This window comes from Mytilus californianus, unplaced genomic scaffold (assembly GCF_021869535.1).
Source record: "Mytilus californianus isolate M0D057914Y unplaced genomic scaffold, xbMytCali1.0.p SCAF_2, whole genome shotgun sequence".
Taxonomy (NCBI): Eukaryota; Metazoa; Mollusca; class Bivalvia; order Mytilida; family Mytilidae; genus Mytilus; species Mytilus californianus.
In genome coordinates this window covers 25,448,562-25,461,703 of record NW_026262668.1, presented here as the reverse complement: position 1 = coordinate 25,461,703, position 13,142 = coordinate 25,448,562, and the positions used below count along the sequence as shown (strand labels likewise).

Genomic DNA, 13,142 nt, shown 5'->3' with positions numbered 1-13,142 from the left:
TTTTAGGTACTCCTGAAGGGTAAGCCGACCCTTAACAACGGTAAACTTCTGTTTATTTATTAAAAATTGTTTTCTTAGTGTTTTCGTGAGTGAAGACTGGTAATAAGTATGAACACCAGAAAAAAGAAATGATGATCTTGGCTGTCACGGAAGGTTAACCATCACCTTCACTTCTTTCCGGCGTTTCCGATACTTGGGTTCAATCCGTAGTGAATAGTTTATTTGTCATGTCTGATCTTATCATCAATTTCGTATTGAAGACACTACATCAACTGTCAAGATGAAGAACAGTTCATTGATAATTTTTAATTTTTTCTATGTATTGTGTGCGATTGTTTTCCCATGTACATTTACTCCATATCCTTTTATTTTCTGTTGAAGTAAATAAAGACAAATGAAAATAACATAAAGACAAATGAAAATAACACTCAATAAATCTCGTGAGTCCGCAGAACTTTTATAAATTACCCTACTCAAGTCCATGTCCTATTTCTTGCATCGAGTTGAATTGTTGTGTATCATTTTGGTGGCTCAGGAAACCGCTGTGTATAAGTCGTATGTGGTTTTGGTTGTCAATCGAAACCTGGGTGAGAATACAGTGTATATGTCTGTGTACGGAATAAAACTGTTCCTGTGGCCCATTTTGCGGGCGATAAATTGCATGTGCCGTCAACTGCGTTTGGCAGTTGTGGCCACCAGCCTTGCAATGATAGCCACTCGTTATGCGACGACCAATCCAATTGAGAAAATATGTCCCACAACAACTATATCATCAATTGTATGTGGCATTGCGCATGAAGAAACATCAAACAACAAAGACAAAATCAAACAACACAAATAAAATTATGTTCTTAGCCACAATGTTACCATCAAAAGGCGATTTCCAGTTGCATATGACCGATTCATTAAGAAGCAAGTGCCAAAAATGTTAAATGCTTTTGGTATTGACCCATAATCTGATTCTGATTCTAATTAAAATAAACAGAATATCCCAGTATATGTCTCATTAATTTTTGTTAATATATCGCTGTGTCATAAAAAAAAGTATAAATATAATACAGACGTTCTAATTCATGACATGTTGTTTGAGTCTGTTCTCTAAACTGCAAAACATTATCGTCGAGTGAGGTAGCATTGGCGGATCCAGGGGGTGTTCCATTGGTTGAAACATTTTTTGTTTAGTTATGTCAACGTTTAATGGTGTTCCGGGTGTTGGAAACACCCCTTTCAAAATGGCTTGATCCGCGCCTTTGTAGTAATGTTAAAAGTTATTATTGTACCGAGTAAATCAATAATTAATTTTACTCTTTTGAGATGGTCCCCAATTAAAATGTCTAAACTATAGACTCTCGACTCTTAATTGCCAACAATAGTTATTTATCTAACATGTCTAATAAGACAAGGAACAAATAACAGCAAATACACAAGATTTTAAGATACGGGTACCAGGATTCTACTTTAGTCAACAGTGTTTCTATATGAAATCTTTTTTTTTTTTTTTTGTAAACTTGACATTTTGCAAATATACAAATAAAACATCTATAACGACACATGCCTCAGATTTCGAGAATATGCATACAGACATGATATTTCTAGCACTGAATGAATAATAATTATCACTTGATTAACGTATGTCAAGTTTATCATGTAACGATTCTTGTTTTAGGCTATTCGTAGTTTCTACCGGGTTTGCTAAGTATAATTTTTCGGATAAAGAAAATAAAATACCTACGCAGATATGAAGAGGATAAATCAAAAAGTACAAAGAATACCTTTACAAGAACTTAAATGAACGACAACAATAAAACTAAAAAAGTAGCAATAGAAATTCGACCCAAATCGGTGTGCTTTAGAACGATACGTCATTAAAAATGTACGCATGAACCTATAAATCGGAAAATCAAGTTTAACTTTTTTCCTTTTTTAGTAACAAAAGGAGAGTACAAACCTATTAATGAACATGGGTCAACAGACATTCGAGTTCAGGATAATGACAACACAGACTCAATGGTCACTGATCAACAAAGTATGTTTCTATTTATTGATAAACATATCTCGATATTGATGTTGATTCATGTACTACTTTTGTAAGCTTACCTTTTTATACAATCTTATATCACTTCTGGTATGATTGGGCTCATAGTTTCAAAGTTTAGTTTTAGCATTTCGTATACTTTCTTTATAGTTTGACGTAAAATAAAGGCAACCTCCGTTTATCAAATCTCAAATCACGTAAATCAATTAAGAAGTATATACAAGGTAACAAAAACTGAGAGAACAACATGAACTGCAACAGAAAGAGACCGAATGCGTCGTCATGTGAGCGTATTCTGCTAAAAATGTATTACCCACCACTCACACTTATTTTTGGAGAAAAGAGCTGGTGCTCTGATCACATATTTGAATTGAAATTAAAAACAAAAATACATTCAGTATCACTGTTAATTAAACTAAATTATTATTCAAAGTATTTACATGTAACCGAATTGAAACAAAACACTTCACAGAGAACGTGGAGATGTATAAGGATCAACATCTAGCACATAATACACTTCCATCAGATGCTTGTGGTTGTCTTAGAACTGAAGGGAAAAGTTAGTTTTTGTTTTTAAGTGTTGATCAGGTAGTAGTATGACCTGAGCAACGTACTATTTCATGAGGAAGACAAGCAATAAAAGCGTTGTCTCCTTGGTTTTTGTTTGGTAGGTCAATCGGATACTGGAACGTATTTCCATCTCCGTAATTACCTTATTTTGATTGCTTTTCAGTTCTCTCCTATAATGATTGTCTAATTTTAAGCTAGCTGACTTCAAACGACGTACATGAAGAAATTGACAATGATTTGAGAGACTGTTATGAGAGCACCTGAGATCACCCCCCGTTTTTGGTTGGGTTCGTGTTGCTTAGTCTTTAGTTTTCTATGTTGTGTCATCAATACTATTATTTGTCTGTTTGTCTATTTATTTTTTAGCCATGCCGTTTTCAGTTTATTTTCGATCTATGAGTTTGACTGTCCCTCTGGTATCTTTCGTCCCTCTTTTATGATATATCTGTGTCACAAATAACCATGGCTATGTTGCATTTGTTATAACCACAATCTCATCCTTTTTCTCTAAATTTTGACATCCAAGAATGCAAATTTTTAAAGTATGCTTTATGTCATTGAGTAATATGATGAGTGTCACTAATTGATTCCTTTCTTGAGCACATGAGTTCATCCATGGTTTTAGCTGGGGTTTGTGTTACTCGATTTTTAATTCTGTAATAAGTGTTTTCCCCTGTCGTTTTTTTATTTTTTTATTATGGAAATGTTTTTTCTGTTGCATGGTTTAATGGTTTAAGATATGAGGCAACAGTAGATTACCGATGTTCAAATCTCGTATTTATATCCATTTGGAATATTCAAATCAAATTAAATATTGAGGGAATCCCATGAACTCTTAACACTACGGTCACGTACATTTGTAAAATATTTACTTTACCTTTATCTTTACTGTAAGTGAGCAGCATAACGGGTTGCATTTATTAATACAGCAGTAATAGATTACCATTTTAAATAAAAATAATCTTCCTAGTTTTAATCGGGGTTTCTATTAAGACATAATGGTGTAGATTGTCTTTTCGTCTTGATTTTCTAGAGCCATGGAATGTCCGTCTATCATTGAGTGCATGTCTTCATAGCAGACGGTTAAGTTTAGTAACATAAGTTTACGTGGCGTAGTTGAAATAATCCTTTCACGAGTTGGCTGGATATTTTGAAATATCCATTTCACAGATGACAACGAATATGTTCCAATGATTGTAAGCACAATCCCGTCCTCTTTTTCTCAAATTTGACCTACCGAATTAGACTATTTAGAGTGATTTGTACTTACATGATCAACACGACGGGTGCCACATGTGCAGCAGAATCTGCCAATCCTTCTTTAGCACCTGTAATTACTCTAGTTTCGTGTGTTATATTTTGTATACTACTGTTTATTTGTTGGTAAGTTTTCGTCTTTTGCCATGGCATTGTCAGTTCGTTTTTCGATGCATCCGGTCTTGTTCCATTTATTGTCAATGCGATTGCCTCAATTTTGTTTGTTTCCCCAATTTATTTCTTCTTATCGATTTATAAGATTTGAACATCGTTTAACTACTGTTGCCCAATTTTGACTATAATGTTTGATTGCCTATGTGTACAATCTTTACCTGTCAATTTTATCGATAAACATCTGCCAGGTAACAACAAAGATAAAGTCCGATAGTCATTAAATCACATTAGATTTAACTTTATGTTCTTATTCAATACTTCAAACGAACATAAAGCATTTACAAAGTAAAAACTCAACACAGTTTTTGGTTATCAGCTCGCCCCGACAGCACAGAAAGCTTATTTTTATTATAAACAATAAACAAATGTCCAATTTGCTGTCATCGACCGCTGCCATCACATATAAACACAATCTACAATAGAAAAATGTTCTATAAGTTGAAGAAAAAATCATTTCGATTTACATACATGTATTTTATCAACTATTTTCTACATAACATACTGATTCACATTCCTATGAAGTCTTAATAAAAGGGGTGGGTGGGTGGGAAAACGAACCTTTCTGTCGGATAGGCGAACCTCGAATGACAATTCTAGATATCTTATTATAATTTTAGCGCTAAAATTCTAGCATGAAGTTATCATGATTGATATAACTTAAACCGGTAATAACTTACTGATGGTCCAATCAAATTAAACATAAACATGTTTTGATTTAAACACACGTGTTAAAAGTAAACAAATACACGTGTTCCCGAGTAACCTTTATAAATACATTTATGTTCTTATTCAATACTTCAAACGAACATAAAGCATTTACAAAGTAAAAACTCAACACAGTTTTTGGTTATCAGCTCGCCCCGACAGCACAGAAAGCTTCGATTGATAAAGAAAGGGACATAAAGAAAAAGGGGGGACAAACAATATAAATTACAATCCTAAATTCTTAGATACTGACAATCTGTTGAGTATACTCTCTTTAACATAACCATCTTTGGCTTTATCACTTTTCCATCTCCCGTGTTTCTTAAACAACCGGTCATCTATTCCAGCTTCTGCCGCGGCAGTAGCTCCTCCTGACCTCAAACTATGTAAGCCAAACTGTTTTTTATCAAGACCTAAACTGTCAAGTGCAGATAACAATAACTCTCTGGCTCTGGTGTAAGAAATATGACTACTCTTTCTAAGTTTGTATATATTCAAAGATTTACAATAACAAATAGATCTAAAAATAAAATCATTCGATTCTTCAGGAATGTTAGCTAACTTTAGATAACGCTGAAGTACATCTACCGGGCATGTAATATTCCCTGTTTTTGAAATGACAACATCTTTCCCTTCCCTATATATATCAGTTTTACTCTTGACTAAATGAAGTGTAAGGTAAGTAGGGGAAAACTGTATATCAGACCTTCTCAAGTTAGCTAACTCGGAGAATCTTAAAAAGCCAGCATAGGCTAATAAACACATACATGCTATTCTTACATCTTTTAAATTACAAGTATTATTAGCATATTTACATACAATATTTTTCAAAATATGCGGTGTGATAGGTTCTTTTTTGACAACTGAATGACCTATTTTTCTATGAGCCCCTTCAAGAACAGATGCAACTAGATTATTTTCACTGGGATCAGCAACGCCAGCTAATTTATGTGCCCATTTTATGGCGTAAAAAGCATCATTTAATTTTGAAACCGATTTTGCAGTTTCAGACAAATGAATTAAATATAAAGAAATATGTAAATGAGATGCTGGCAATGGTGAAAAAGAATATTGACTAGTCCACTTACACCATGAATTGAAGGCATATCTATATTTCTTCTGAGTACTCGCAGCCTTGGACGAAAGAAGGAATTCTGGTAACTGTTTGAACAAACTGCTGAGATCATTATTAGAGGCAACTTGTGAATTAAAGTCTGACCAATGTCCTACTGAAAAAATATCTGAAAAACGTAAAATTGCAATAACATTTTATATACATATACAGAGGACGAATTATTAGCATATTTCAGATTTCTATACACAGTAAAATATAATATATATTCAAATATTTCAACGCCAGCTACAATATCTTTATAGATACTAGGGCCATAAACTGTAAAACAAATTACCATGCCTGCTAAAATATCATTATAGATACTAGGGCCATGTCAAATAAAAAACCAAGCCTGCTACAATATCATTACCGATACTAGGGCCATGTCAACATAAACACCCATGCCTGCTACAATATACATATACTAGGGCCATGTCACAAACAGACCATGACTGCTACAATATATCTATATATATATTAGGGCCATGTCACAAACAGACCATGCCTGCTAAAATATATCTATATATATTAGGGCCATGTCTAAGATGCATCTAGCAAAACAGCCAAAACTGGCGAACCAAACGGTTCAATTCCGAATATCGTATTCTTATTCGAACCTTGCTTATAAATACCATCAGTATTTTTAAACACAATAACATCTTTTACGTAATCTTGATAAATCAGATGTTTATCGAATATCAAAGGCCAGAATGCAGCAGAAATCCACTTAGGCACAACTAACGTGCCTCGAGCTTTACAAGCTATAATGTGTTTAATCGATCGTATCACAAGATTAATTGGTGGAACTAGCCAATTATTTTCATTGGTCCAAACTTGAGAAAATGCATCAACTGCTTCAGAATCAGGTTGCCAAAATAAGGAGTTAAATCTCATAACTTTTCTATTTTCGACACTTGCAAACCTGTCAATCGAATAAGGACCCCACATATCATTTAAAAAATTGAAAAATATATGTGTGACTCCCCAGTCCTCGAAATCAACCATTTTGCTGATATAATCAGCCTTTTCATTTTCTTTTCTGGGAATCCATTGAATGTCAATTGATATTCCTTTTTGAATGCAAAATGAAAAAATAGATTTTGCTATAACATGAAGATTTTCTTTCATACTTCCCGAATTAACAATTTTGACACAATTTTGATTGTCAGTAAACCACTTTATAGTTTTTCCTGTGAAACTATTCTTAAAAGAAAAAAGGGCCAACTCTATAGCTTTCAGCTCTCTCCATGTGGAGCTTTGTACCGTTTCACTACATGTCCACATCTTATGGAAAATCTTATTTTCTAATTCAACGGTGTATGCACCAGCGGCAATATTACTAGCATCTGAGTATATGACAACAGAAGATTTACTGTAATGACATAAATTACGATAGTTAATCATGGTGACATTTTCTAACCAGAACTTTAACTCTGATAAAACCTCGACGGGTTTGTACCCTGTAATGGGAATATCCCACCCAATTCTACTTTCAATTTCCATGTAACAGAACTTTGACATAATTCTAGCCACATTTCCGATTACGGGAGTCATAGAAATAATTCTACCTACAACCTGAGCTAAAGATCTAGCTGTAACATAGGGAAATTTAGCCAAAATTACATTCAATGAGAAAATCAAATCGTCAACTCGACGTTGAGTAATAGATAATTTGTATTCTTTCGAGTTCCAAACTATTCCCAACCATTCTAACTCGGTAACAGGTTTAAAAACAGACTTCTCCTCGTTAATAAGGAAACCAGCATCAATCAAAGACCTTTTTACGAAGGACGATTGCTCATTACATGTATTTTCATCTGGACTCATGCCAAATCCATCATCTAAATACAAAACAACTTTTATACCGTTTCCACGCCAAAATTTTACTAGTGGCCTCAAACATTTAGTAAAAATGTACGGACCGGTAGTAATTCCGAAAGCTAAAACAGTATGGCAATAAAATTGACCTTCCCACTGAAAACCTAAGAAAGTCTGTTGCTGTGAGCATATGTCTAAGTGAAAATAACCAGATTTTAAATCAAACTTAAACAGATACATATCTTTGTCAAAATATTGTATAGCTAACTTCCAATCCTCAAATTTTATTTTTTCGCGCTTTATGTGTTTATTCAATTGACTCATATCTAAAATAAGTCGTTTCTTACCGGACTTTTGAGTAGCAACACTCAATGGATTTACCACATATGGTTGAAAAGGCACTTTAATTACGCAACCTATTTGAACTAAATCTTCAATTGACTTTGTGACAAATTCAGTATTCTGCCGTGCTGATCTATTATTTCTGTGGTACATTTTAAAAGGTGTATCTATAAATGGAATAACATAACCATTTTTTATTGTATCAAGCACAAAAGGACAAGCACCTATATTTTCCCAATACTTTACATGACAAGCTAATCTACCTTTCACCCCTTTAAATTTATCATATGACTGACAATTTTCAAAATATTGAACTTGATCTAAAAAAGATTCTATATAATCGTTATCAACAAAACATGTAGAAAATTGGTCATTAATAGTGTCTAAATACTTATCATTCACAATGACTGGAGAGTGACGTTCAGGCCCTACTTTACTACTTCTGGTAGGTTGTGGAGTTGCTGTTGGATGACCTGAGACTGGCGAGAAGAGGACAGTTTTTTCTCCAGTGGCCTTGTTGCTTGCAGTAGTGGCACGTGTCGATTGAGCAAGGCTCACGCCTTGCGAAGCTCCCACGAAAGGGCTGTTGCTGATTACGTTGATAATGCTGAGCGTAAGCAGGGTTACCATAAGATTCCGCAGGTTGTTGACGAGGCGGATTTTTTGGGTAAGGTTGCTGGCGAGATTTTGACTTCTCCTTGGAGGTACGGATAGCTCTGGTCTCAGCTTGTCGTATCTTTCTCTCATCTTCAGAATCTGAAGCCACGGCATTGGATTCGTATTCCCTAACGGTTCCCCAACCAGCAGGGGAAGCATCAGCTATGCGTATTTTCTTATTACGGCTTTTGATCTTATCAGTTATGTCAAGAACTAATCTATAGGCTTGAGTATTGGAGTTAGGGATGAATTTTGAAAGTTTATTAACAGTGTCTAATAATTCCTCGTTAAAGGTGTACTGAATTCTGTTTCCTTCCCCCTTAAATTTTAGAGTGACGTCCTCCTTAATTTTTCTCTTAAGGCAATCTTGTTCTTGTATGAGTTCAGATTTCAACTCACCTAACTTGCTGTCTAAAATTGTCTTAAAAAGCTCTACAGTATCTACCAAATCAGACGACTTATCAGCTGCTTTATGAATATTAGGTGGCGGTAAACTATTATCTCCTTCGAGTAGTATGTCTTCATTCAATTCCAGACGTGGAGAAGATTCGGACATTTTACCAAGTGGCGATTTAAGAAAAAACGAACCTTTCTGTCGGATAGGCGAACCTCGAATGACAATTCTAGATATCTTATTATAATTTTAGCGCTAAAATTCTAGCATGAAGTTATCATGATTGATATAACTTAAACCGGTAATAACTTACTGATGGTCCAATCAAATTAAACATAAACATGTTTTGATTTAAACACACGTGTTAAAAGTAAACAAATACACGTGTTCCCGAGTAACCTTTATAAATACATTTATCCTAATATTACAATCTTTACCTATAAACATGTGTAATAAAAATGATTTTCACATTTTAAGCTTCAACACTTGGAAAAACAGCTACTACAACCAAACCAAATAGTACAGTTGACGGCAATGCTGCAGGTATGAATTGCTTTCATGTATCTTATATAAAACCCAAATTACTTCTATCAAGCACAAACATTTCTAGTTTTTTTTCAATTTTTCAACAGCTTTGTAAATAAAACTCACCAAAGATACCAGGCTTATGATTATGTTGGCCAGAAGAGAGTTTCGTCTTTAAAGGCAACAGTACTTGATCGATGTTCAAATCTTAAATCGATTAGGAAGAAACAAATTACAGTGGTTTCCTTTATTTTCGTGGGTATCAATGTTCGGGGATTGAGGGAAACTTGCATTTTCGTGGATATTTGATTTCGTTGTTTTGTCAATTTCCGCATACAAATCCGATAGAAAATTTGTAATTTGTTAAACATTTGAATTCGTGGCTTACCTGTACCCAAGAAACCCACGAAAGTTCGTATCCAACGAATAATAATGAATCCACAGTAAAATAAAATGTTAAATGGCAGATCAGACGACTATAATTATAATTGTATCTAAAGATCTAGGACCGTGGAACTTATCGCCAGTGATTTGAGACACCGGCACCTCGTATTGGTCAACCAATTGATGGTGACCGTTAAAATTATGTAGTGACGATTTCAGTCGTCCTTCCCTGTAGGAGGAGTTTTTGTGTAATGAGTGAACCCCTTTTTGTAAAATCCGTATAGTGTGAACATACACAAACGTAGCGTATTAACTGATTAAAGACATACGGTGGCACAATGTTACTGTTTTAAAACAGTATTAAAGACAAACGTTTAGTGTTTTGTAATATGTTGTTGGCATAGATGGTCATGGTCATTATACATCACCAACTACATGTATTAATCATATATCCTTAAACGACGGTCTACTATTTATACCAAAGCTGTTTGGTACCAATTATTTGCAGGAAACTATATTCAATTTCACTTCTTTCTAGCGGTTATTCTTTGTACAAATCATGCTTTGACACACGTGTCACAAATGTATATTTTTGACGAAACAAGCATACAGCTATCAACACGGTAAATGTCCTTCACAGTATTTCAGGCAGGTTAACATTTAAAAGATGTTACAGACCACTTCGAAAGTCTTCTTTTGAAAGTTCTTGATACCATCATTCTACGCAATTACATTATATTTGGTAGTAATATTGAACAATCGTAATAAGATTTAATGCTCCATTGGAACTTCAACCACAAAAAAAAAAAAATCTTCCTTCACTGTACTGGATACTCAAAGTCTTTAAGAGTCCTTGTAAACTATGTAATATGGCTGACTCTGTTAAATGCTACATTCAACATTTTTCCAAATGATTAACATGAAAACAACACATTCTAAATGCCATGTATCCGAAGTGCTTACTTGGATTGACCTTCATCAGGAACGCTTAAAGCCGAATATTTGAAAGCCAATGATGTATCAGAACCTAAAAATTTTGGAAAGTTTCAAAAATGTTCTAAGAAAAATACTCAAATCCATCTAAGATCAACTTTGAAACACCAAACAATTATTTTATCAGCATGCAAAACTAAAATTATAGTAAATTACTTTGTTTCCAATAGGACTATTATTGACGATTACCATGGGGTTAATTGGCGCAGTATCATGTGTTATTCTGATTTACAAAACCGTACCAATATTACACCAAGTTAAAGATATGAAATTTTCACTTGATGACGTAAGTTGATACATAAATGACTAGAAATAAGATACAATTTTATACGAAAGTCAATAATTGACATAATATAGGCTATCTTTTCAGTGGGTCAACCCGCCCTGGAACGTAGTACAACAACTCGAGTGTTCTTTATGGAAATTGTATGAAATTTGTACACATATCCTTTTATTTACATTTTAGCCTATTTGATGCATTTTAATAGGACTGATATTTGAAGCCAGTCTATTTGTAAAACAATGCTGCTATATTAGGTTGTTATGTTGTTCTGAAACTTTCACCCAGATTGAAACGTGTGATTCCATAAAACCAGCTATGTATGGATTTGACTATAATAACATTTTAGATTAATTCATTATACTAAACCCCTAACGGGAAGGATTGTGCCTGATATTCATATGATGAAGACATAATCTTTCAATCAGTTTAATTGAAGTCTGGAGCTGGCATGTCAGTTAACTGCTAGTAGTCTGTTGTTATTTATGTATTATTGTCATTTTGTTTATTTTCTTTGGTTACATCTTCTGACATCAGACTCGGACTTCTCTTGAACTGAATTTTAATGTGCGTATTGTTATGCGTTTACTTTTCTACATTGGCTAGAGGTATAGGGGGAGGGTTGAGATCTCATAAACATGTTTAACCCCGCCGCATTTTTGCGCCTGTCCCAAGTCAGGAGCCTCTAGCCTTTGTTAGTCTTGTATTATTTTTAATTTTAGTTTCTTGTGTACAATTTGGAGTTTAGTATGGCGTTCATTATCACTGAACTAGTATATATATTTGTTTAGGGGCCAGCTGAAGGACGCCTCCGGGTGCTGGAATTTCTCGCTGCATTGAAGACATGTTGGTGACCTTCTGCTGTTGTCTGTTCTATGGTCGGGTTGTTGTCTCTTTGACACATTCCCCATTTCCATTCTCAATTTTATTCAGTAGCAAAATGTTTCCATGATCTCTGGTTTTAAGCAGACAGCTTCTTTGCAATTTTGATGATTTTTTTTTAAATTGTTGAACCAGATGCATTGATCTTCATTGAACCGAAGGTGATAAGGTGCTAAAGCGTCAATCAAACTTGGACGTCAGACGAGAACTAAAAACACAATGTTAATAAAGGTTAAAGACAAATAACAATGAATACAATTATATAGTTATCAAAGGTACCAGGCTTATAATTTAATACGCCAGACGCGCGTTTCGTCTACATAAGACTCATCAGTGACGCTCAGATCAAAATAATTAGAAAGCCAAACAAGTACAAAGTTGAAGAGCATTGATGACCTAAAATTCCAAAAAGTTGTGCCAAATACGGCTTAGGTTATCTATGCCTGGGATAAGAAAATCCTTAGTATTTCGAATAATTCATACTTTTGCAAGCAGTAAATTTATAAAAATGACCATATAATTGATATTCATGTCAACACCGAAGTGCTGACTACTGGGCTGGTAATACCCTCGGGGACGAAACGTCCACCAGCAGTGGCATCGACCCAGTTAGATATAAAAGAACAGACAGCAATCCAATGACAACAAAATTGTTAGACATTTTGAATACAACACAATATTCAGCAATAGACATTTGTCAATACAATTTTTCAAGCTCTACAGTTAACAAAACACTACAAATAAAGATAAAAAAAACTAACACAGCAATACCTCGACGAAAATACTGGATTGTTAGCAGTAGTTTTTGAAACATTGAAGTTTCTGCTCACATATTTTACACAATTACTTCAAATAATCTAATTTTCATTAATGATACAAATATCTTCTCGTAAAAGGTGGATAAAAAATGTCTGCGACAAGAGAAATAAGATAAGTTCAAGGGGAAGTTTGGAAAATTGATGAAAATATGAACAAAAGACCTTATCACAAAAAAATTTTTTTTAAAAAAGAG

General features: G+C 34.2%; 1 protein-coding gene across 4 annotated transcripts; it reads right to left on the bottom strand.

Annotated features, from left to right (window-relative positions):
• Positions 1-4,280: 4,280 nt before the first annotated feature.
• LOC127729559 (integrase/recombinase xerD homolog) lies at positions 4,281-8,910 on the bottom strand. 4 transcript variants are annotated; one of them, XM_052237388.1, is made up of 3 exons: positions 8,021-8,910; positions 5,830-5,982; positions 4,281-4,449 (listed from the first exon to the last, which is right to left on the bottom strand). In XM_052237388.1, the coding sequence occupies exons 1-3, from the start codon at positions 8,829-8,831 to the stop codon at positions 4,433-4,435; spliced, it is 981 nt and encodes a 326-aa protein (XP_052093348.1). In that variant the 5' UTR covers positions 8,832-8,910; the 3' UTR covers positions 4,281-4,432. The 4 variants fall into 4 exon arrangements, 3 of the variants coding, with proteins under 3 accessions (XP_052093348.1, XP_052093346.1, XP_052093347.1); XR_007994700.1 differs by lacking the exon at positions 8,021-8,910 and having other exon boundaries at positions 5,830-7,798; XM_052237386.1 differs by lacking the exon at positions 4,281-4,449 and having other exon boundaries at positions 4,459-5,982.
• Between the last annotated feature and the right edge of the window lie 4,232 nt (positions 8,911-13,142).